Here is a 26,499-nt window from a genome sequence, read left to right on the forward strand (position 1 = left end):
ATTTTTTTTCAAAAATTCGATTGCTTTCACCCTTTCATCATTAATAATTTATTATTAACTCTTTCGGTTTTTAGAAATAGAAAATAATTTTATTTTATTTTTATTTTATATTTTATCGCTTTGGCAAAAATGATTGTAATAATAATAAATACAAATTTCTTCAAACAATATACAATTATACAAAGATAATGAAGAAAAAAAAACATGGAAGAACTTGGAATTTCAATTGGTTTTTAGATTATCATTTAGATCTAGATCAGTCGATTCTGTTCATTCTTTACAAACAGTGATGATGATCGATCCGAATCGATTGTTTTCATTTCATTACCACCATTGATGATAGTATCGAATGCATCCATCGTATCTGTTGAGGTTGTTGGATCAAAATCCGAAAGACAATGTATGTGATTAGGTACAGCAAAACTGAATTGATAACGTTTACGACATGTGCGTACACCACAACGATATCGTTGCATATTTTGTGACTGTTGTTGTTGCTGTTGTGGATCCGATTGTTCTGGCTGTTGAATAGGACAATATCGAACACCACAAACATACCATGGTATGAATATGTTCAATGAACAATGACATGGTTGTTGTCGATGACGATGATTATTAAACATTGATTTCATCATCATAATCGATGATAAAAGGCCATGTTTATTAGAGGACGATTGATTCAAAGATGATTCAGTTTGGTCACCATTCAACATCCAGTTTGATATAATTTGACCACAACGCATCCTTTCCTGATTGACAACAAGTCTGAATTTCTTTTCCAATTGCTGTTCATGTTCATCATCAGTTGAATTGGTCTGCTTTGAAGATAATTGAGAGCGAGATTTTTGACCATTAGTATTAGCTTGTTGTAAATTCCGATTCTGTTGAATTCCATCATTGTCGGTATTCGAATAATTCAACTTTTTGATTGCATTCGAAATGTTTGCAAATGTTCGATGTCCTGTATTGAAGATAAAAAAATCAAAGATAATCAATAGATGAAATAGATAGAGCCATTTAATATCATATCGATCGTAAATTGAAGCAAAAAAAAAAATATTCGATTGGTGTTGACCATCACCATCATAACCAACTTTTTTCTTTTATCGTTCAACGATTTTGATTTGCTTCATTATACATACATTTGAAGCCGTTCACATTTTCCCACTTACTCACTCAATCAATTCTTCGGGTCGTTGAATAATAATCGGGAATACATAACATAACATTTGATGAAAGCAAAAAACCATATATTTCTTATTCAATATGTAACGACGACGACAACAACAACAACAGAAAGAATGAACACATATACACAAGAATCCAATTCTTCGGTTATTGATTTTTTTTTCTTTCACAATTTCAAATTCTCAATATTCGAATTGGACACACTCACACATACACACAAAACATAACAATTCTATCCATTCATTCATTTTGTCCATATAGTCAACATAGTGGTCGAATATATTCGAATTTATTCAATCGAACAATGTGTGTGTGTGTGTCCATGTTATACAGATAGAATAATCAAATTTTGTGATCAAATCAAAACTGATTATTATTATGCGGGTGAAATTCGAAATAAAGAAAAATTCTTTGGAAAAGAAGAAGAAAAAAAATGAATTGAAATTCAATGTTTTTGGTGGATATTTGACAAATTTCACTGTGAATGCTACTACCACTGCTACTACTACTATTGTATTATTCAATTACCGAAAAAAAAGAAGAAAATCAGATAATATTTTGGGCTATTTTTCCTGATTATTTCAAAAAAAAAAAGAATACACCGAAGATAAAATGTGTGTTTTTTGTGTATGTGTTACAAACCATTTGTATGCATTGCGTATGTTGATGAACAGAGTCGGTGAATGTTGAAAAAAAAAATTCATGTGCCCCATACAGGGTAACCGAATTTTTTTTTTTTTTTTTTTTTGACCAAAAAAAACGAAAGAATCTTTCATTTTGAATTTCAATAATAATAATAATAATAATAATATAAAAACAGAGATTTATTCATTTCATTCCTTTACAAAGCAGCCGAAGCAATCGTGATCGGTGATGAAATTTATTCAAATTAGCTATGTATTCACCAACCAACCAACCAACCAACCATTCAGCAAGCCAGTTAGAAAGATTTAGAAATCTTGTGATTGAAAACATAATATAGCTTAGTGCCTGTTCTATTATTAGTTATAATATAATTCCAAGCAAAAAAAAAAATTCTTCTTCATACTAAAGATGGTCATTAGCCGACTTTCAATTCATTTTCATTGAATTCATTCAAGTAACATGACACAATTCTTATCAATTTCCACCAAAAAAAAGAATAATTTGATTTAGTTTTTTATTATATATTGTCGTTTTTTTCACATCCAAATCTAGTTCGATAGAGATTTTTTGAGGACGGAAATGGATGCAATGATAGATAGATGGATTGAACGGAAACTTGAAAAATTCCAGAAAATTCATTGCCAATTGATTCTTGTGAATTTCTTTTTTTTCTTTCTTTCTCTTGCACTTATTCGTTAGTTAGTTAGTTGGTTTTTTTTGTTTGTTGAACGAAAACAAATCGAAAAACAAATACGATTTGACATATGTGTGCGGATAGGATTCATACAATGTGCAAAAAAAAACCTAAAATTGATGTTTTTTCGTATCGAATCAAAATAATCTATTTTTTCGAATATTTGCGTGTAACAACCAACGTAAGTAATGATAGTTTCTAAAATATTCAAAAGATGATTCCCCTTCTACAGTATCATGATCCTACTCATTTATCTTGTCAATAAAAAAAAAGAAAAAACCAATTTTCTAATCGTGCATATAGTAAGACAGCCAATAGAAAGGAAAAATAAGAAAATAGAAGCAAAAAATTCCAAAGAATAAAAAAAAAAATATCATACCATCGGTCCAATGACGAAGATCATCATAACTGGCATAAATTCGATGATTATATTGTGACCAATCATTATCCTCATTATTATCGTTATTTGCTACACAATTATCCCGAATATGTGGTGATATTATCGTTATTGATGATGGCGATCGTTGACGAAAAATATCACCACCACCACCATCATTATTATTATTATTATTACGGTCATTATCGATTATAATCTCTAAATCCATATGATATGATTGTTGGCCACGATCTTCATCCGCATAACGTATGGCTGAAGGATTTTTCTGAAAAATCAAAAATTGGAACGGGAAAAAAAGAAAATAAAAATTAAAATAAATAAAAAATGAAAATTCGAGTGAAAAAAAAATCAATCATTTTGAATCATGAAACACGGAAAATAAATGGAAAAAAATTCTATTCATAAAATAAATTATCCGATCCATGAGTCTTATTATCAAGATGATGATGATCAAGAAGCATCAAGGGGTTAGATCTCTCATCTCTCTATCTCAAGGGAAAAAGTCTTTTCATTTTTTTTCAATTTCACCTTTTCAATTTTACAAAAAAAAAAATTCCAACACAACACAAGCTCCAACACAAACAAAAAAGTCACATTCACAAACACACACACACAGTTCCATCATCAAAATGATTGATCAAGTGTTATTATCAATATAATAATAAATACCATAGAGAGAAAAAAAAATTTACACCAGAAACCGAATTGTGAACCAAAAAAAAAAAATCCGAGAAAAAAACAATAGACAATGAACAAGCATGAAACATGGATAAAAAGTGAATAAATTGATTTATGAATTTCAACCAAAATTCTGATGGCTATTCTTTATATTCAAATTTCTCAAAACAAAAGAAAACATGTCTCCTCCTCAGACTTATTATATAATATATATTCGCTACCCCCCTGTTTCCAAGATTTATTGTCTTTTTTTTCTGGCTACTGTTTCGTCTTACTATGCAAAGTGTGTGTACTAAAAAACAACTTTTTGATTTTTTTTTTGTTGAAATTCAATTGAAACACAATTTTTTTTTGGTATCAAATCCAACTTTGAAAAAGTCATCTGCATTTTTTCATTTCTTACCATCCTATACTATTTATCTGTCTATCGCCGTATTTGAAATCAAATCCATCGATTTGATCGATATCGAAAGAAAAAAAAATTTGAAAAACGATTATGTGCGATTATATAAACACACACACAGTGCAAAAAAATTCCTCCAAAATCCAACACCCACCATTAGTGTTTGTCTGTGTGTTTGATGATGATAATATCGTCGTCAATTTATCAAACAAAATAAAAGCCAAAAAAATTTATTTTTTCTTAGTGATAAACACAAACACACACACACACATTGATCGAACACAATTATAGGGACAAACGATTTTGGCAACATTCGTAAATGATCAATTTCAATAATAACGTGAATATAGATAACGTGTAAGTCCATTTGACAATTGTGATGATAATGATGATGATGGTAGTCATCATATAATAATGATCACATTTTTCCCGTTACAATCACAATCGATCGATTAAGCTACCACCAATACCAACAGACATTGATAAAATAAACGGGCTAGTATTATCCGTTGATTCTTTTTGATTCAGAAAAATAATAAGAAACAATAAACAATACCGAAATGAAATGCAACAAACAAACAATGACAAAAAGAAAACTAAACGATTAATCGATTTTCGAATAACCATGAAACAAAACGAAAAAAAAAAATAAAACAAAACAGAACGAAAAAAACATTGTTTTCATTATAAAACAGTGAAAAATTATGGTCATCATCATTGTCATTGTCATTGACTAATCAGGAAAAATTTTTTCGAATCATCCCAAGTGGTCAACAATTTGTCCGTAATATAGCCATTGTGAATGGAAATTTTTTTTTGTTTTGTTTTCTAATGAAATGAATTATTATTTCAAAGGAAAAGTGAAAAAAAAATAAACAAATCCATGATAATCCTGTATATTGCTAAATATAGTTATTGTCGTTTTTTTTGCTACATCTCATTGGTGTTCCAACAAAAAAGAAAAACGAAAAAAATCATAGGAAAATAAGTTATAATCCAAAAATAATAAGGCTACTTAATCATTGGTTCTGTATGGATAGGTTTAGAAGAAGACAAATAATGAGAGAGTAAGCTTTAATATTACTATATACTATAGTAGTAGTAATAGTGACTTTAACTAAAAAAAAAATTCATGATTTACATATAATAATCGATCGGGGGCGGGGGTAATCAACATCAATAACATTAAAATGATTGTGCAATATTAAACTATAGGAATGGAAAAAACTTTTGGTATTTTTTTCGGAAAAAGTCCAAAGTCTATTGGGATTTACACTGGTGCAGATGTCATTTGACAGTCGGACAGCGCGTATTATTTATGTATCGATATTCCTTAAGGGTAAAGTGAAGTTTTATTTTCAGATGATCCAGATTCGAAATTCTAATAGAAGCATTGCGAAATTCTCAATTTCTGCAATTGGTTAGATAAGAAAATTGAAAAAAATTATTAATTTTTTCAATTTTCATTCGTTCAATAGTTTCTCAATCATTACCAATCGGAGTTTTTTTTGTGGGTTTTTCGTTGTTTGAAAAAAAACAATATTTTTTCCAATAAAGTCCAAGTTAATTTGTTACCAGTGTGGCCAATTGATTTTTGTTGTTATCGTTGTCGTCATTGTTATTGTTCCAAATTGAAACTCTGATTCTGATTGAAATTGATTAAATGAAATGGCTGTATATGTGTGTTTTGTCTGTTTTTTGTCTGAAAGAAAATCGTATTAACGAATGACACATTATTACTCGAAAAATAAAAACATACACATTATATTTTCCTGGACAATAACCAATAATAATAACCAACGACAATCTGAAACTATCGTTGGAAATGTTTCTTATGATGATGAGGATGAAGGCACAACACACTAGATTCAATTTAACACTTAATTTCCCAATAGAATTTTGTTCTTCGCTGTAGTTGTCGATGAAACAAAGATTGATTGAAACTACAAACAAATAACAACAACAACGGACAACGATGAAGAAGGGTTAATGCATCAAATATTTTTTTTTTGCTTCGTTTACTTTTTGATTGCTGCAAATAAAAGGACTGCGAAACAAAAAGTGTTTTCAGAATTTTTGCAACCATCTTGGGGAAAAGAAATTTCAAAATTCCTAACGAACTAACTAACAAACTAAATTGAACAGAATCCGATCGACAAAATCGGGAATAGAACAAAACAAGGGAAGAAAAATTCTCATTTGGATTGGATGATATAATAAGGTTGTTTCAACAAAAACAAGTGCTCAATCAAATTGATTATTTTTTTTTTTGCTTGATCACATTGGACAAATGGATTCGATACAAGTCTTGATTCTTGGAAGACATACATCTCTAGTAATACATACACACACGAAAGAAAAACAAAATTTTTCCCAGAAAACAAACCGAAAATAGAAAAACAAAAAACAAAAAAATACAATCGAAAATGCCAAAAAAGCGTTAGCAGCAATTAACTAAATTACCAAATCAGCCAAAAAATCAAACCCGAAATTTGGCCATAAAATCTTCTACTGCATTCATTTTATTTCATTTCAATCATTAGTTCCAAATGTTTCCCGAGATGGATAGGATGAAAGATGTATGATGGTGTTTAAAAGTGAAAATGCAAAGCAACGCGAAAGAAGATGACGAAGAGAAAAAAAAATGGTTGACGAAGCGTAAATCCATCATTATAACCACAAAGCAAAACTACAGAAAACAAAATCACGAAAGGCAATCATCATCATCACATGACATCATCGCTAATGAAATATCTCATCATCATCATCGTACTACATACTTATACGAATCTTATATAAATTTCCAGTGTGTACATACAACAAGAAAAAAAATGGAGAAACAACGAATCACACATTAGATACAGAGAATTGAGTAAAAAAACATTTCAAATTCTAGGGCCATATTTAAACACATATACAATCATCATCAGATACATGTATGAACAGTAAATTAAATTAACACTTTTCTATGTGCAAACATATAAGATTAACATTTTTTTTTTTCGTAACAAAATGCGTCTGTTTTTTGCCACCGTAACAATCGTTGAGGCCAATATATCTCAATCTTTTCCATTTCTCTTTCTAACTCTCGATGTGCTTGAATGTTTTTCTTTTTTGGAAATTTAAAAGAAAAATTTAATCAGTCTCAGAATTTCAATCTCAGTTTTATCTCTCTCCCTGTGTGTGTGTGTGTTTGCAATATCTAGCAGGACGCGTCTATCTATTTAATCACTTGAGAAAAATAAACAAAGAGAGAATCGTATAAATGTAACGAAAATGTTAATGTAGTTAAATTCTAAAATGCTAAATGTGAATTTAGAAAGAAGAAAATGACACTTTTTATGCATTCAAAAAAATTTGTTTTCCAAATTAAATTGTTGGATTCTTTTGAAAAAAAAGTTTAAAGAAATGTCTAGATTTCTAGGAAACATCAACATCAACATTCATTCAAGTTTTTGACAAGAATGCAAAAAAATAATCCTTAAGACTAAAAATAAAGATTATTCAAGTAAAATAATAGAATCCAAGTACAGAAAGGAAATTGTAGGAAAAAAATTTCTTATTTGAGAATTTCTGAATTAAACATACCTGTGAAAGGCGTGACATAAGCTGTGGTGATACAAAACCAGCATCCATATGGCCATCATCATCATAATCATCATCGTCATTACCATCATTATCGTCATCGATACTGGAATCAACATTATGATGATGTTGATGATCGCCACCACCACCACCATCATCATCATCATCAACATGGTTATAACCACCACCACCACCATCAATATCATCATCTTCACCTGCATCGTTTGGCCGTCGTTGTTGCTGTTGTGGAATATTATGATGATGATCATCATCATTAGTAGCATCGGCATCAGTATTCATCGACATCGAATGTATCGTTTTTAATGGTGATAATCTGGTTATAAAACAGAATAATTGGACCTTTTGTTCATGTAGATCTTGTTCACCAAGCCGTGCTATACGAAACAATTGTATATTCTTTTTTTGTGTTCGAATTTATTTTTGTTTTTCGTTTTCCATTTCCAATTCGTTTTCGTTTTTTGGTTCATTAAATTTCGGATTGAGTATTGTCGTTCGTTCATTTATTCGGCCATAACAATAAATGTATGAGGGTCCATGAATCACATATTTGGAAAAGAAAAAACAATTGTCAAATGAAAAAACGAGAAAGAAGAAAAGAATCAAAAAAAATTAGAGTTAATTCAATTGAATCGACAATTCGAATAACAATAACAAAAAGAAAACAATCGACAATATCGATAGAATCGATATCCGAATCAGAAATAGTTTTATCTCTAAAATCTAATGAATATTGTAGAATTTATATTTAGAAATAAAATTGAGTTGTATGTTGAGAGAGAAAAAGAATCGTTAGCTGTTAATTTCATTATTATGGTTAAATATAGTAACAAAAAACTGAAACAAATTTTTTTTTGTTTACAAGAATGACACAATGAAAGGCAATTCATGTTCTGATTTTTTTTTCTTTCACAATTTTTCCCTTTTTTTTGACTATATTCTTTCTGGTATTCAGTTCACTACAGTTTATTCTGTGATGACCGCATATGATGAAAATGAAATCAAAATCAAAATAAAAAGAGAATTAGTGTGATGTTTGAATATGTGTAATAAACAAAACGAAACAGAAGAGAAAAACAAAACATTTTGTTGACAGGACTAGGGAATATATTTTTTTTTTTTTTCGTAAAAATCTCGATAAACAACCTGAATAACAGATGTGTTGGGTGATTGTGTTGTCTGTCGATGACAGCACACAGGTTTTGTTGTTGTTGTTGTTGTTGTTATTATTTGGCTAGGATTTAAGAATAAAAAGATTTCATTCTCATCGTATACGTTAAACCGGAGAACACATCCACAAGCCAGGATAGGGGATTTTACTCGTTTGTGAAAAAAAACGAAGAAAAATGTTCAAATTTACCTTTACTTGACAGCACTGATGTGTTGTTATTGTCAATGTTAAAAATAATAGAATTTAAAAGCTCAGAAATATAAACAGCATCAACAGCAGCAATAGCACCTGAAATCCTGACCAACCAAAAAAAAAAAAAAAAATATCTTATTGTAAATAATATTTTCATATCTTGTTTTTCTTTTTCATGTTTGCAAATATTTTTTTCTTTTCTCTGGAATAAATTTTCTATGAAAAAAAAAACAGAACAGCACAGAATTTGGGGAATTTGAATTTTTTTTTCGTTTGTTTATTTCCAAAAAAAAAAAATTCTTAGGATTTCTGGTTTTCATCATCATCATCACCATTATTCGACGACGATGACGACAACAACAACAGTAGCTATAAGAAAAAAAGCTTCTTTTTTTCTTCTTATCTCGTTTCAAGTTTCTGAAATGGGTGAAATGTAGTGTCAAAAAAAAAACGAAACGAAACGAAAAAAAATTTCATCTTTTTATCTAATGACGACCAAATATTTTTTTTCAAACAAAAATTTATTCGTTATTTATGGACGAAATAAGAAAAAAAATAGCAGCAAAGAGAATACAAACAAAACAAGTTCAATGTACTTTTTCACGATATTTTTGCTACTTTGCTATTTTTTTGCATTCAAACCATCAGTAAGTATACGAAATAATAATGAGAATAAGGAGAAAAAAATGACTTTTAACATCCTAACCATTGTGGTTGGATTTTCATTTCTTCAAAAAAAATATTCCAATTATGATAAAATTCTACAATATTCAATAAAACAATGAAAAAAAATATCGAATTTTTTTTCAAAAACATCATCAATTCTTAGCAAGAATTTTTTTTTTAAGAAATTCTTCAATCAGGAAAAATTAAAATAAATTGAACTAAAAAAAAAAGAAAAAATTCGTGGCTGACGTTACAACATCATCATCATTCCATTGCTAATAACGATGATGAGAAAGAATCCAGATGTTCCTGTACAAATCATGTCAATCATTTCCGCCCCCTTTTTCCAATTTGATCGTTATTTTGTTCGAAAAGAATTTGTTATGTCAAACTTGTATGGTGTATTTTCTCCCTCTCTATCTCTATATATATAAACCACCACCACATTTAACTATGTTTTTTTGTGTTGTTCCGTTCATAATCATTTCATTGCATTTTTCTTCTACTGTTGCTGCCAGAATTTTATTCATAATAATAATAATAATAATAACTAAACTACAATGATTATACCATGAACAATTCCGGATTTCTAACGAAAAAAATAACGAATAATAATAATTTGTTCCATTTTTTTTGTGTTGTTGGGAATTCCAATTGTTTTTCAAACTAGAATTCTGGTCCATGATTGAATGAATGAATGAATCAGACACAGGACACGTCATGGGGTGTGTGTGTGTGTTTGCTGTGGAAGGGGTCGTCAATTGATTCAGGATTCAATCGTTCAATCATCATCATAAAAAAAATCGTCGATGAGGAAAACGACAACGACAAAATCAAATTGGACATCAGAACAACGACATATATACAACAACAGCAACTCTGATGAAGGTTTTTTGGTGATGTCAAATTAATAATAATAATAATGATAACAAAAACAATTTATTATGATCTGAATCGAAATGACAATTCTCAACAGCCAAAAAAAATTAAGCAGCAGACTTCAAAAATTCGAATTAAGGCAAAAAAAGAGAGGAATAATAATGATGATGTGATTCACAAACACAAATCCATACAGAGAGAGAATAAATTCAAGAATTTTGTAGGAATAATTTTTCTCTTTTGTTTTTCGTATCGTTTTGACATTTATATCTCTATTTTTTTTTCTTTGTAATTGTTATTGTTTTTTTTCTCTGACGATTTGAAAATCAATTGATTTAAATTGAACAAATTCTTTGGGTTTCCGTTTTATTAGCATAGATATCAATGTTCCATTCGAATCATTCGATTTGGCCATTGGTGTTTGATTCTGAAAATTTTAATTCAATGCATTTCCTTCCTTTGTTTCCGGTGGTTTTTTTCATCTAGATATCCAAGATTTTTCAATGGATCATTTCATTTTGACAAAAGAAGAGATGTGTAGTCATAACACATTCCAAATAATCAAAACGACTATACATATAACCATTACATGAGAAATTATTATTATTATTATTACGATGAAATCATTATTAATGAACATTAAGAATTCAAACCACGAATATCCAAACAGACACACACACAAGAAAAAACACAAAAAAAACATCTTAAGTTTTTTCTACAAAAAAACAACAACAAAAAAATCTTAAGTTTCTAGAACGTTATTTGTTTGTGTGTGTGTGTGCATGAATTTCAAAAAAAAAAAAAAAAAAACAATAATGACACATGATTTTTGTTCAGTAATAATTGTGATTCGTTTTGTTCTGATATATAAATCTTGCAGCGTCTTGGATCATCATCATCATCATTATTATTATAATTGCCGAAAAAAAACTTATGGCAACATTAGAAAAAAAAATGAGAACATAAACAAAAACAATTCTATTTCCACACTAATCACACGATCGAATCAAAATTGTCATCGAATGAAAACAAAAACAAAAAAAAAAAGAATGGAACATTTTTTTGTAAAGATCAATAATGTCAATCTGTGTTGCCATTCGGCATAATTTATTATTCAAGAATCAATTCATTCTTTATTCGAAAGAAAAAAAAATCATTGTAATCCACAAGCTACCATTTTTAAACGACCTTTTCACTCGTTTCAAATCGAATGTGTGAAATAAAAAAAAACAAAAAAAAAACAAAACGGAAAAAAGTCATTCAACAAAATTTCCATATTCAATTCGTTTATGAAAAAAGTCAAATTTGAAAGATACACCCAATCAACCAAGCAAACAACCAAATATCATTCCTCAATAAAAAGATCAGAATCGATAAAAAACATTTGGTTCCATCACAGATGATCGTTGTTCGTTAATGAAATTCAGTTTGTTTTTTGTGTGTTTTTCCGTTCGAATTTCCCGTATCATTTTCCTATGTTATCAGAAAAAACTGATTTCAAATTCAATCGGCGTTATCCATAACACACACACAGACCGAATCGGTGATAGATTGATTACATAATAATCATAATAATTAGTTCGTTCATATATATATGCATAAGTAATGAATTAGCAATTAACAATCGGAAAAAAATACAAACTACACTAATGATTATAATTAGGCAACAAGTTTAACAACATTTTCAGATCTTTCCTTAAACAATAATGGACAAACATATTGTTCCAAAGAAAAAAAAATTAGAAGAAAAAATTCTCAAATTCTACCACCATGAAATATCAAAAAGAGCTAATGAAAATAATGAGAAGAAAAAAAAATAACAAAGCCCAGCCATAAGAATCATAATTAAGACTTTAGCTTCCGTTAGAATAAATGAACAGTGAAAAAAACCAAATAAACAGAAATGAAAAAAAACGCCCACATATACAAGAATTTTACAAAAAAAAGAGAATAATAACAGCGAAACAACCACCACTAATGATGAGATTGAAAAAAAAGTGAACACATTTACACAATTGTTCAGAATTCAACTATATAAACCATTCATATACATCAGCCATTATTATTATAACCAAAGAAAGAAAAATAGAAAAAATTCAAATGTTAAAAACCATTGTTTTCATTGCCATTCTCTCCTTCTTCACATCATCATCATCATCATCATCATTATTTCAATGAGATACCCACCATCCAACAAAAAAGAATGAATGAATGGGGTAGATACGAAAAGACAATATATATATATTCTAATGCTGATTATTCTTTGTTGTTGGAACATTCCAAAACATTATGGAATTTTTTCGTATCCCCTTTTTCATTAAAATTTTGTTTTCTCTTTTCCTGTGAAATGCCCGGCCGCCTGCCTATCCCAGTGGATTGATTGCCGTTATTGTTGCTATAAGCTCGGTTCTCAGACCTCATAAGGATGATTTTTTTCTTTTTTTTTTGTCATTCATTATTTAATTCAAGAAGCAAGTTGATTCTATTGAATGTGAATGAAATAAATGAAATTTACTTGGCATAAGAGGCTCTTATTTTTTTTTTTTTTTTTTTTTTTGGTGAAATTCGGAAAAAAGATGGTGTGTGTATGGTGTTAATTTAATTTTGTTTTTCCGTTTTGCATCCACTACAACAACAATGAGCATATTTTACCCGGCACAATATTAGAATGATGATGGTAGTTGTAATATTGGTTGTTTTACCGACAAAAAAAAATGTGATAATTAATAATAGTTTTTTTTTGTCAAATCAGGTTTGACTCACCAACAAGAATAGCAGTTAGAAAAAAATATGACAAGAAGAAAAAATTGACAAAATGCCAGACATTTTTCCAGAAACTTTTCTCTCTCAAGAACTTATCAGAATCATCACCAAACAACATGACGAGCTGGAGAAGACGAAGAAAATTTGTCATTACTAATTTCCGACAAGGCCATTTTTTAAAACAATTTAAACCAGGGAATATTATCCGGAAAAACAAAAATTTTTCTCTCTGCTTATTATTGCTTTGATCTTTGCAGGCCACAACCAAACAAAAAAAAATAGAAAAAAACTAAACGAAAGTTAACTAAAAAAAAAAACGTCACATGCAATTCCATAATGATAACACACAAGTCCATATGGTGCCAGTGAATGAGTGAAAGTGAAAAACATCCAAACAAACAACCAAACCAGTTAAAACATCAAGCAGCAGCCTATTTTCTCTCACCACATTAATATACACATCTAAATTGGAATTTTGGCAAGAAACGAAAATGAAAATGAAAAAAAAAACAGAAACCAGATGTTACCTCTCTATCTCTCTATACAAACATATACACACCATATATACAATTATCGTTTTGAAATAATATATAATGATTATCATCATCATCATCATTACAATAGTTAAACTATAACAAAAAAAAAAAAGAATTATCATACATGAAGAACATTGACATTAAGTGTTTAAACTTTGTTAAAACGAATTAATTCCTATTTTTTTTTTGTTTGGTAATGGTGTGTGCGTGTCTGTAGGGGGCTCATCATCTTCATCTAATTTGAATTTATCCCATTCATTGTATGTGTGTGTGGATGCTTTGTCTATTTTCTCTTAATAAAATTTCATTTCATATATGCAAATAATCATCATCATCATTATACAAAGAATTCATTAAATATTGGACGATTATCAGTAATGAGATGACAATAATTATTATTACTTAAAAATAATAAGTGGTGGAACACACACACACACACACACAGGATTTAGAATGAAGAGAAAAAAAAGTTGACAAAAATTTAAAAAACTATGGGAGGATATTTCAAATAAAAACCACCCAAATTTATTCAAATGACAACAATGAAAGTGTTAAATATTTTAATTTTGGTTTCAATTGAAGCGTGATTGACATTTGTATCTGTGTGTGTGTGTGCGTTGTTTTCCAATAAAATGTTCTGAAAGTTTTTCTGATTAAATTTTTTTTATAGCAAACAAAAAAAAATTGAAAAGGTTTTCACGTTTTCTCATTTTTAGCTGGTTTAGACATTACTCTCTCTCTCTCTCTTTTCTGCTATCGATTCTCGGGTTTCGCGACAAAAAAAAACGTTATAAAAATTAAAAAAAAGTTTGCCAATCTCACTTGGTCTTGTTTGTCACCATCACAAAATGGAATAATAATAATAATAATAAAAACCAGGGGCCAACAAAAAAAAAAGTTTCCGATGAAAAACAAAAAAGTCTTTGAAAAGAAACTCTAAAGAATATATTCGTCCTCAAGCTGAAAGTTTTAACTCACAACACCATCACCTTTAGCAATTCCAAAAAAACGGGAGAGAGAGAGAATCACTGAAAGAATTATAATAACAAATGAATCTTTTTGTATACTTGTGTTAACAAAACCTCAACAACAACCAATGTTATGTATGTGTATGTGTTAACAAAATGAAAAGATGCTGGAAAAAAAAAATTTTTTTTTCCAGCAAACATCAAATATTTTCCGAAAATTGTTTGCACAATTTTCCACTTTATATACATAATATATACAAACACATTTTCTTTGTTGAAATTTTATTCGAATTTTTTTTTCAATATTTATTCTACAACAGCTCATTTCCGACTGTATATTATATATAACATATATTTGACTGGCCAAAAAAAATAATGGATCAAATCCAAAACAATGGTAGATAAATAAATCCAAAATCTAAACACAATCTCCATTGGCTTTGTACAAAAAAAAAAAAAATCAACATAAGCTCCAAACCATTACTATAGTATAATAATAATGGTGAAGAAAGGTGAAAATATAAATTTTCAATTTAAAATTTCTGTTTTATATGTTTGTTATATATATATAACATGTTGATATGATGATGGCAATTTGTTATGATTAGAAAAGAAAATAAAACCAAAAATGAAAATTTATTTGGATATATATGGCTATAATCCAATGGACGAGTATCATCTATTTTCAACAGACACTATTTATTTGCTTACCAAAAGTGTTGACAAGTAATAATGGCTAATAAATTTAATTAGTTTATATTTGAAATATTGAAAACATCATCATCATCATCATCACCATCACCACACCATTTGGCAGAATCTTATTTTATATTCTAAAATGACAAACACAAATAACTAAAATAACAAAACAAGTTGCAAGTTTTGATTTTTTTTTAGTTTCAAACAAACCAGCAAAGAAAAAAAAAAGTAATTGAAACTTTTTTCTCTTTCTATCTCATGGTGATGATTTACACAAAATGATGATGATTGAAAAACCGACTTGATTATAAATTATTTGTTTCCACTACTTATTCATTCACTAGATATCGGTATTTTTTTTTTGCAGTTTTATTGAAAACTTGCAAACACAAACACAGATATATAAAGTTTAAGTGCGTGTAAGTGCTATGCTATGTGAATAAACTATAAAGCAAACTCAACATAAAAAAAAGCATGAAACAAAATTCTAGACAAAAAAAACACTGTAAATGAAAATCATAACTATAGATACACTGTGTTACGTGGATCACACACACACAATCAAATCAAATCGTCAAGAAAAAATAACAAAATTGTCCAAAAAAAAAATCCTAAAAAACTAAACTTAAACTCTTTCTAGTCACTCACACACACACACACACTAAGCCCTTTAAATATGGATATAAAAAAAACTGGTAAGCAATCCAAAAACAACTTGGAAAAAAAAGAAAAAATATTATACAAAAAAAAACTTTGATAATAAAAAAAGGCTTTTCAAGAAATATATCCATTTTATTCATTCAGAAAGGAATATCTCTTTGATGTGTATGTGTGGTGACACATTTATTTATTCTATATTTCAACTTGAGAAGAAAAAAAAATTTCTATCACATTTCAAGGAATGTAAATGAAAAAAATTCTGGACATTTTTTCTTGTTTGTTTGTTTGTTTGTTGTGGTTCATTGGCCATTGGTGATCATCATCATCATCATTATATTATGTTTAAGATGATGATGGAATGGCCAATAGTGGAGAATGTGTGTGTGTGTGTGTGTGTGGATATTATTGTTAAGAAAAATCATGATGATGTGAATGATGAATGGATGGAATGGAATTTTCAATGAATACAGTGTAGGTGTGTATGAATAATAACCAAACACACATACAAATACACAAATAAATAAATAAACAAAGTAAAAATGAAGAAAAAAAAACTTTCCTACTGTACAACAACACTATAGTATAAATATATGGGTTTTGAATTTCAAATTTTTTTTTTGAATTTCTCTTTCTGTTGAAAGCAGAAAGAAAAAATTTACGAAATTCCAACGACGATCAGTATACTATGTGGTGGACTGTATTTTTTTTTCTGAATAGAATTTTTCAACAAAATGAATTCATTTGAAATTCCTTTTTTATTTGTAGCAGCCGACCATTGTGACGATAAAGAAGGATGTGCTATGTTTTTTTTTCGATTCAAATGGTTCGTTCATATAGTAATATAACGTATGTTGAAAATTGTGAAGAGAAAAAAAAATAAAACAAACAATTTCCGTTCAAATGTCAAATATGTCTGTACGGTCTTGTTATCTGTATCATGTTTGTGGAAATTTTCGGTTTGGTTTTTCTCGTTTTTGGTTCGGTTTTCCGTGGAACAACCATCAAATACGATTTCCTTTTTCAAGATTCAGAAACATTTTTTCTACATTCGCTATATGGTTATTGTTGTCGTCATGGAAAAAAATTGTTTAGCATCATCATCATCATCCTCAGATGTTAGCCATCTTCATAACCGAACCGGAAACGGGTAACATTTTAACCATATTCACCAATCAGAGAAAAAAAAACTAACCAAACGATTTTTTTTCCATGACGACTGTTGTTCTCCGGAATTCAATTGTCCGTATCGTATTTCCGGCCGTTGATGATATAGTCATATATATATCATCATTAAACAAAATAGTCATACAATTTCCGAGTGGATACCAAAACTGGTGACATTTTTCCAAGCATGAAAAAAGATATGATATTTCGGGGAAAAAAAGAAAATGTACAAAAAAAAAGAAGAAAATAAAGTTTCAAATGTTGTGTTAATTGTTTTTTTTCTTTTTTTTGTGTTTTCATTTCCATTTTTTCTTATTATGGTCCAAAAATACATACATTAATTTCTGGTTCTTTCATATAATTATAATAATTATGGTTATGTGTGTGTGTGTGTGTGTGTGTTGTCCCCTTTAACCATACGTTTATACCGGGACAAATAATAATAATTTATTAACATCATTAACACCATGAATCGATGATTGGTAGTGTTGATGGTAGTAAATGGTCACAAAAATAAATGATGTGTTATGTTATGTTCTTTCTCGTTGCATTTAGAGTTTTTTCCATCACACAAATCGAATTACAAAATAAATCAAATGATGATTGTTGAATGTGAATTATATAACATATTAGAATTTTAATGCCATGGCAAAATATCCATATTATCCGTGGTCAACCCCAAAAAACCAAATGGATTTTATTTTACAATGAAAATAATAATAATAATAAACATCGATTGTTGCTTGTTTCTTCTTTTTTTTCCACTTTCTCTTATATAGCCGTATTATCATCATCGTGTATTTGGGTCTTTGGCCTGGTCAGTTGATCATTAATTTTGAATGAATCTTTCTTTTTTTCTTTCCCAGTGATAGTAATGATGGTCGTCATGTAAATGGGTGTGTGTGTGTTTGTAATTGTGTGTATGGAATTTGAACTTGCACCCCTCTCCAAAAAAAAGGAAGAAAGAATATGAATGAATAATATGTATGTGTGTACGACAGAAACTAGAAACCAAAGTAATAGTAAAATAGACACTCAGACAATGTTTTACTTTCATATTAACTTTTTTGTTGTTGTTGTTTTGTGTTGAATGAACATAAAATGAAATGATTATATAATTTATAATAGTTTTATATATATAAAATCGGCCAACATTAATAAGTTGATGAAAAATTTTTGTGTGTTGTTGTTTCAAATGAATCTCTGAAAAGCTAATCAACAATCCATAAATGACAAACGCACACACACACACAAACCAAACCAAAACTAAAACCCAAATTCTCTACATTCGATAACGACACACACACACAGATATTTGTGATTCTACTGTCACATATTCATTGTTTGATGATGGTTATTTATTCATTATCCAATGGAATAAAAATGAAAATGAAAAACAAAACAAAAAAAATTCTTCATTTGACAATGCTGTCGCGGTGGTGGACAGAGAGAGAGAGAAAGAGAGAAAAAAAAATCTCTCTGAACCTAATCATCTCTAATTGAAAAAAAATATAAAATGAAAAAAACTAAACTAAATTTCCGTTAGGAAATTGAGAAAATCCCAACATACCATACACATACACAGACATTATCAATGAATTTTGATGACAATGAAAATAAATGAGGATCAAATGATCACAGAATATACGATACAAGAAAAGAGAAAAATATGTGTTGAAATCACACACAAATATGGTCATCTTTTAATGATGATGATGATGATGATCGTCATACTGAGATGAACCTAATAATTCATTCGTATAAAGTTAAATATGAAAAATGATAGCCTTCTATAATGATGGCTAATGAAAATAATGAATGGCAAAAAAAGCCTTATACACACACACACACACACACATTAAATTATTATCATTCTTTTTTCCGGTGGTAGTATGGTGATGGTGGTGGGTTTGACATCAAATCAAATATGCTTTCGATGATATGATATGAGCTTATATTTCATTTCATATTGGATTTTTTTTCAATCGTTTTCAATATAGGTTATGTAATTTGGTGATGATGGACCAATCATTAATGGTTTTTTCAACACTCCATTAAAGGAAATGGTAATAATAAGATGTGATAATGAGCATCAGCAGCAGCAATAATAAAAATGAAGCCGACTTTTCGGACTTTATTTCATTTATAATAGTGAAAAAAAATTCAGTTTTTTATTCATTCATTCGTAATTATTTAAATTTGACCAAAAAAAAAAAAAAAAAAATAATAATAATAATTTGGATATTTATTGCCATCATCATGCTTGAAAATGCCATTCCAATGAAACCGAACAATATCGAATCGGTAATTTTCACGGGCAACAATACAATGAACAGTGAAAAAAAATATCATATTCATCCGAAACGTATAATAGTATAATGGAACAACCATCTAGAATTCAGAATCATAACCATCGTTGAAAAGCCGAAGGCCATTGGCGGAAATTCATTTAAATTCAATGATGATGATGATAATAATAATGAAGAAGAAATGGGATGAAAATTGTAAAAAAAAAATTTAAATTTAAATTAAAAAGTTTCATCTTTAGATTTTTTTTTTGTTATTAGAGCTGAAAATGGAATAAAAATAAAAAATAATTCGCCATCGTCATTTAAAATCAATCCAAAAACCCTTTAATATATATATATCCTCAAAGCATGTGCTTGTGCTTTAATTTTTCTTTAGAAAACTTTTCATTTTCATTGATGAACAAATGAGAAAAAACTCAATAAACCAAAATCAAATATGGTGTGTGTGTGTGTGGGTGTGTATTTAGGGCAATTTTATTCCTTTGGAAGAAAATTTTTGAATGATGAGAAAAACGAACAAAGAAAAAAAAATCGAGACATCGATCATCATCATGATCATCATCAAATATAATCCACCACTACCACCCAACTATAGGGTAAAATGATTATGGAAATGAAAAGAAAGTTTTTTTCTACCTTCCAGCAACAACAAACATGATAATGAAAATAATGCCAACCGACCATTATCACCTAAAGAATCTAGATTTTTAGAATCCAAACCAGATTCGTGGTCGAATAATTAATGAATTAATATCATATTTTTTTTTCTCTCTCTCTCTTTGATCGCCCTTAAGACCAGTTTTTTTCGTTAGTTAAATTACACAGATCAAAAAAAATATGGCCAAAGAAAAATCAACAAAGAAACAGAACAGGGTAGAAAAAAGGTGGCTCATTTCAAATATGATAGATGTATGTCGAGATATCCATAATACATACATAGTAGTGTGTATGAATAAATGAATGATGAATACGATATATGAATGGTAAATGGATCGGAACCAAGTTTTTTCTCTCTTTCCATCTGTTTGTGTGTATGTGTTTTGTTATACACCATACACACACCCACACACACACACACACACACACAAACAAAAACATTACATAACAATAATAATAATAATAATGATTATCATCAGTGAAAAAAAAGAAAAAATACCATCATCATCATTAAGGGCTAAAAGATAAATGTATATCGTATCCATACACATACACACACAAATCGGTAAGAAATTTGTGGACAGAAATAAACAAACAAAAAACGAGAACCACCTTGTTTTTTTCTTTTTCTCTTCATCGGATTCAAGGCAAATATATCCCAACCAGAACTAACAAAAACAACAACAACACCAGTTTTTTCGGTGATCAGATCCATAGATCCATTTAACATATTGATGTAAGTGAAAATAGAATGGAAAATACAACAAACGACCATTTCATTCAATGTTAAATTTCAAACTGCCACCACTGACGATGATTTAAGTTTTCAATTTTATTCTCTCACTCTCTCATCATTTTAAAAAACAACAGACGCAAACTAAATAAAGAAAAATAAAAATGGCCCAGTGGGTGTTTAAAAAAAAAACAGTTAGTACTTGCTAATGGCACTTTCTTCAAGGGATCCGCAAGAAAAAAGCAAGCAGAAACAAAAATCCAAAAACACATACAACATTAAGGGTTAACTGCCTGATTGCAAACATTTTCTCGAAAAAAAATAGAAAAAATTCTCTCAAAATAATAATAAAAGACAGTGAAGAAAAAATGATGATGATGATGATTTCAAATAATTGCCTAAATAAAATGAAAAAGGCAATTCTTTGCAAGCAAATAAAACAAAACACAAAAACTCCGGTTAGTCTTTTTTTTCTCCTGTCCCGCTTTCAATTCACTTTCACTCATCATTATCCATTGACAATGACGATCATGATAATAATAATGATGATGACGACGACGACAACAACAACAACAAAACATAATGGATGGCAATATGATCCCGGTAGTGAATGATTTAATGATGGCAATGGTAATTTCAAGTGCAAAATCATTTAATTCATTCCATCAGTTCATTATCATTGGAAAAAATATCAAATAATATCGAATCGATTGGATTGCACAATAACAGCAACATCAACAGCAGCAATAAATATTTATTATTGACAAATAAATCGTGCGTTGAAATTATTTTCTTTTTCCATTTCCACAATTTTTTTTTCACTTCGTCAAAATGAAAACAAACAAACAAAAAAAAACTAAACGTCTTGAATGTTGATGATGAATGTAAATGTTTTTTCATTGGATTGTTTGATTCTATGTGAATTCTATATTCTAAATATTAGAATCCATATAGAATTATATCGAGAACATCATTCGATATTCTAGTCGAGTCAAGTCAAATTTTGATGTTTTTTTTTCTATCTTTTCTTTTTTCTGTGGACAAAATATAAAATACAAACACACACAAAAAAAAAGAAAAACTTTGTTTTTGCCTCGAGCCGTATTATATATAGCATATATGATGATCCGAATGAACACAAAAAAGAATAGAACCTCGATTACTGTTGTAGTTTTTTTTTTCATCATACAAAAAATCGCAAATCGCATCCTCGAAGAAACATGTGGAGAAAAAAATTAAGTTTTTGTGCAACGAGCAAAGCAGCAGCAGCAGCAGTAAGCAATCAGAAATAATTGAACAATGCCTATAGGTTCGGTTCAATTATTATTGAACGAAATTGATGCCCAAATAAGAAAATGAAAACATTTTTTTCTTTTTTTTTCAATCAGAATGAATAAATTGTGCTTGTGTGTGTGTGTGTGATCAATTCATTTATTAAGCAAGCAAAAAAAAAATCCAGAATTCTTGAAAAAATTTACATTGAAAATAAAATGAAATTACAGTATACTATTGCTACCTACATACAATGTGACAGAAAAAATCTCATTTTTATGAATCATCTAATTCCTTGTAAATCAATGGCTAAACTAACAAAAGTTGTTATTGTTGTGTTATCACATTTGCGGGATATTCAAAACGAATCGTCGAATGTTAGTTGTATGTATGGATTGATCAACATCATTGAACAAACAAACATTCGATTATAATAACTAATAATAATACCGATATTCTCAGATATTTAAGCATCTTATCAAGAGAAAAAGTTACCATTCGATTTGTTGTTCATCATTTATTAATCGAACAGTAAACTAAATATAAAACAAACAAACAGACAAACCAATCAAATGATTTTGTGTCCATAGCCGGCTATCATTTGAATGATCAGTTGAAAATTCCAAGTTTGAAAAAAAACAACAACAACAACAACAAAAAAACGAAGAAAAAAGTATAATAATCAAGTTAAAAGTCAATCACAAACAATGAGATATAAACAAATTACACGAAGAAAAAAAAAATACAGACAACCCGTTTAATTAATTATTTACATTCACAAAGGAAAAAAATTTTTACGAAAAAAACCATGAATGTTGTTGTTATATCTCAAAAAAAACAAAAACAACAATTGAATACATATTCTTTCGATTTTGTTGTTCCACAAGAAATAATTCCCAACACAAACATGGTTATATTATTGTTGTCATTATTTATTATTTCAATGATTATTCTTCATTTATTCCTGTAAATACAACTGCTCAAATTCATTCGGTAGCAGATAGAAAAAGAATGAAATTCGAATCGAGTGCCAGAAAAAAAGCCTGTTCAAACCTGAACCTATTGTTGTTGTTGTTCCAGATGATGATTATAATCGAAATAATGAAGAGAGAGATTCTTTTCTCCTATGACCTATCTACTTTTCTTTTTAGTTATTATCATCATTATCATTATTATTAAATAGAAATGAGATGTTAAGTTCATTATTTTCGATTTTTTTTCTCTCTCTCTCTCTCTTTCGCTCGATGCAATCGAATAGATCGATCGATTCACCGTTTGATGATGATAATGATCATTATTATTTTTTGGTTAAATGTATATTTGTGTGAGTATGGAAAATGAAAATGATAAGCACATCATCATCATGACTAGAATGGATGATTTCTTTCATTTTCACCAAATTGAATTGAATTATTCCATTTTCTTTGAGAGTGAAGCAATTTCAAAGTTTTTTTCTCTTTAGAAATGATGTAATTTTTGTACGAGAAAGCAATTTAAGTGTAGAAATAGAAATGAAATATTTCGAAAAATGAGAGAAGAGAAAAAATTCAATAATAAAATCAATTATTGTGTCACGGTAAATCAAGTAAGAAGCTACAAGTGTCATCTGTATAAGTGAAACAAAACAAACCAAACAGATAGATAGATGATAATAAATTACTAATTACTAACATTTTTAAAATCCAACACTTGTTTTATATGTGAACCATCCGTCTCTTCAAATTGTATCTGTATATAATCATTGATTATATTTGATGTAATTAATTCACGAAACACTTCACCACCATCATTACGAACATTGATGGCAAAATTATGATCAAATGATAATATTGATTTTGATGATGGATGATGATGTTGATGATAAGAATGATGTTGTTGCTGTTGTTGTTGAGGCACACGTTGTTCATTAACATTATCAATATTATGTTGAATATGTTGCTGTAATGAAGCTTGTTGGGTTATTGTAGGTATGAATATAATGATAATATTAATAAATAACCACGATAGCCATATATTACAATTATACCACCAGTACCAGCACCAATTATATGCCACAGTATGGCTATTTGTCCATCGTAAAAATGATATCATCATCATCATTATTATTTTGGTTGTTATGAAGAATTTCTGTGGAAACACAATTTTCTCTACAAAATAAAAATAGATCTTGAATAGACATACGTAAACATTGATGAATTCAACAAGGGACCGTATGTATACGTATTACGGATGATGATGATGGATCACTTTGCATAATATAATATCTTTTAATTTCATACATATACAGTATACACAACCAATTCATCATTAATATCACTTATAAGTGACAATAACACACACACACACACACACCTAGTTTTTTCATTGCAAATCAAATAGAAAAAGTCGCAAATAATAATGATGATTATGATTGGTAAATGATTTCAGCTGATGTGAAATGTATATATTTTTGAAATCTATATGTGGATATAATGAAAAAAAAATGAAATGAAATAAAGATATATCCAATAAAGCAAACAGGACAAACTTGTTGTATAATGGAAAAATATCAAATTGATCACGTCCAAATATTAAACACACACACAGTAATAATAATGATGATATATTTGTCTACTTATTACGTAAAAATGCAGACAAAATTAATATTGTGGATGTATAGTTATTTGATCGTTTGGAAGAATAAAAATTCGTTATTGTTGATGCTCTTTATATCGACAAACACAAACAGAATTCATAAGAAAAAATTTAGTTTTAGAAAGAAAAAAAAAATTCAATGATCACATTGGATGATGATGAAGGCTGTTTGTCATGTATGAATTCAGTTTTTTGTTTATTTAATTCGTTTTTTTTCATTCGAATTATTGATATTATATTTTCGATAAATGAATGTTTTTGACAGCAATATGGGGTAAACGATTTTTTTTTATTTTTTTTGAAATAACGTATGTTTGTTTGCTAACGGGGATCAAAGATTAATTAAATTTGATCCCGTCGTTTATTTTGTTGAATGTTTTTTTTTTGACTTAAAAAAAATTCGACTCATAACGTAGATAAACAAAAACAATCAGGAATTGACAGTTTCGAGTTTCACACATCACATAACATCAAATCACATGTAGAATTTTGCTTTTTTTTTCTTTATTTGGCGCCGTAATTCGATTTGTTTTCGTTGTCGGTTGTAATCGGAATGAACATTCCATTGCTTCTGATTCTGTATGATGAGATACTGGTGTTGTTGGTTCTGTGTTCGGATTGTTTTTGAAATTTTTTTTTTCATTTGAATTATATTCAGGAGATTCAATATTTTTTTTTTGCTATTGTAGAACACAAAAACAGACGCCATATATACACATTTTGAACATAGAACGATTTGAACAAATTATATAGAATAGACATAGGTTTCTAGCAGATTCTGGAACCATTATCCAAGAGAGAATATCAAAAAAAAAAAAAAAAAAATTAAGACATGTGAATTCTCTCTCAGCAACAACAACAATGATAACATACGAGCAGCAGGATCCAAATAATACATGAGCACAGATTCTAAATTCATCTCCATGAACGCATGCGCAACAAGAATCGAATTCATTTTATAATTCAAAGAAAGACCGAAAAATGTGGTTTTTTTCATTCTCAAGAATATAAACATTGAATTGAATTGAAAATTCAAATTCTATCTAGAATAATAATAATAATTGAATCGGGATTCTAAGAAAAAAAAAAATAAAATAATTATTTCTTTGTTCCCACACCGCTACCTCACTCTATTCACCATCGTAATCATTGTCATTCAACAATTCGATTCCATCCATTCATTCATTCGAATGTTAACATGGTTACCAAGATTTTTTTTTGTTTGGAAGAATAAAAAAATTCTTCCTGGATTTTTTGTTGTTGTTGTTGTTTGTATTGTTTACATTCTTTATTGATAACAACAACAACAAAAACTCTTTTCACATGTAAAAAAAAATAACAATCCATCATTCGAAAGAGAGATAAAGAAGAAAAAAAGAATTATTTGTTCACCTTTTCGTTGTTGTTGTTGTTGTTGTTGTTGTTGTTTTGTTGTTTATTTATTTATTTCCTTCATTGTTTTGTATTGAATAATTAGACTTATAAATATGTTCAAAACATCAAAATGTTTGTATATCAATATACCAATATATATCTCATCTAATCACATTGTTTCTGATTATTGATGATGATAATGATGAATATAATA

General features: G+C 28.7%; 1 protein-coding gene across 1 annotated transcript; it reads right to left on the minus strand.

Annotated features, from left to right (window-relative positions):
* Positions 1 to 67: 67 nt before the first annotated feature.
* oaf (BRICHOS-like domain-containing protein out at first) lies at positions 68 to 25,822 on the minus strand. Its single transcript, XM_075730038.1, has 5 exons — positions 24,805 to 25,822; positions 23,949 to 24,733; positions 7,594 to 8,007; positions 2,907 to 3,189; positions 68 to 961 (listed from the first exon to the last, which is right to left on the minus strand). Exons 2-5 carry the CDS (start codon positions 24,375 to 24,377, stop codon positions 252 to 254), a joined length of 1,836 nt encoding a protein of 611 aa, XP_075586153.1. The 5' UTR covers positions 24,378 to 24,733; positions 24,805 to 25,822; the 3' UTR covers positions 68 to 251.
* Positions 25,823 to 26,499: the final 677 nt, after the last annotated feature.

Source organism: Dermatophagoides farinae, chromosome 4 (genome assembly GCF_024713945.1).
Source record: "Dermatophagoides farinae isolate YC_2012a chromosome 4, ASM2471394v1, whole genome shotgun sequence".
NCBI lineage: Eukaryota > Metazoa > Arthropoda > Arachnida > Sarcoptiformes > Pyroglyphidae > Dermatophagoides > Dermatophagoides farinae.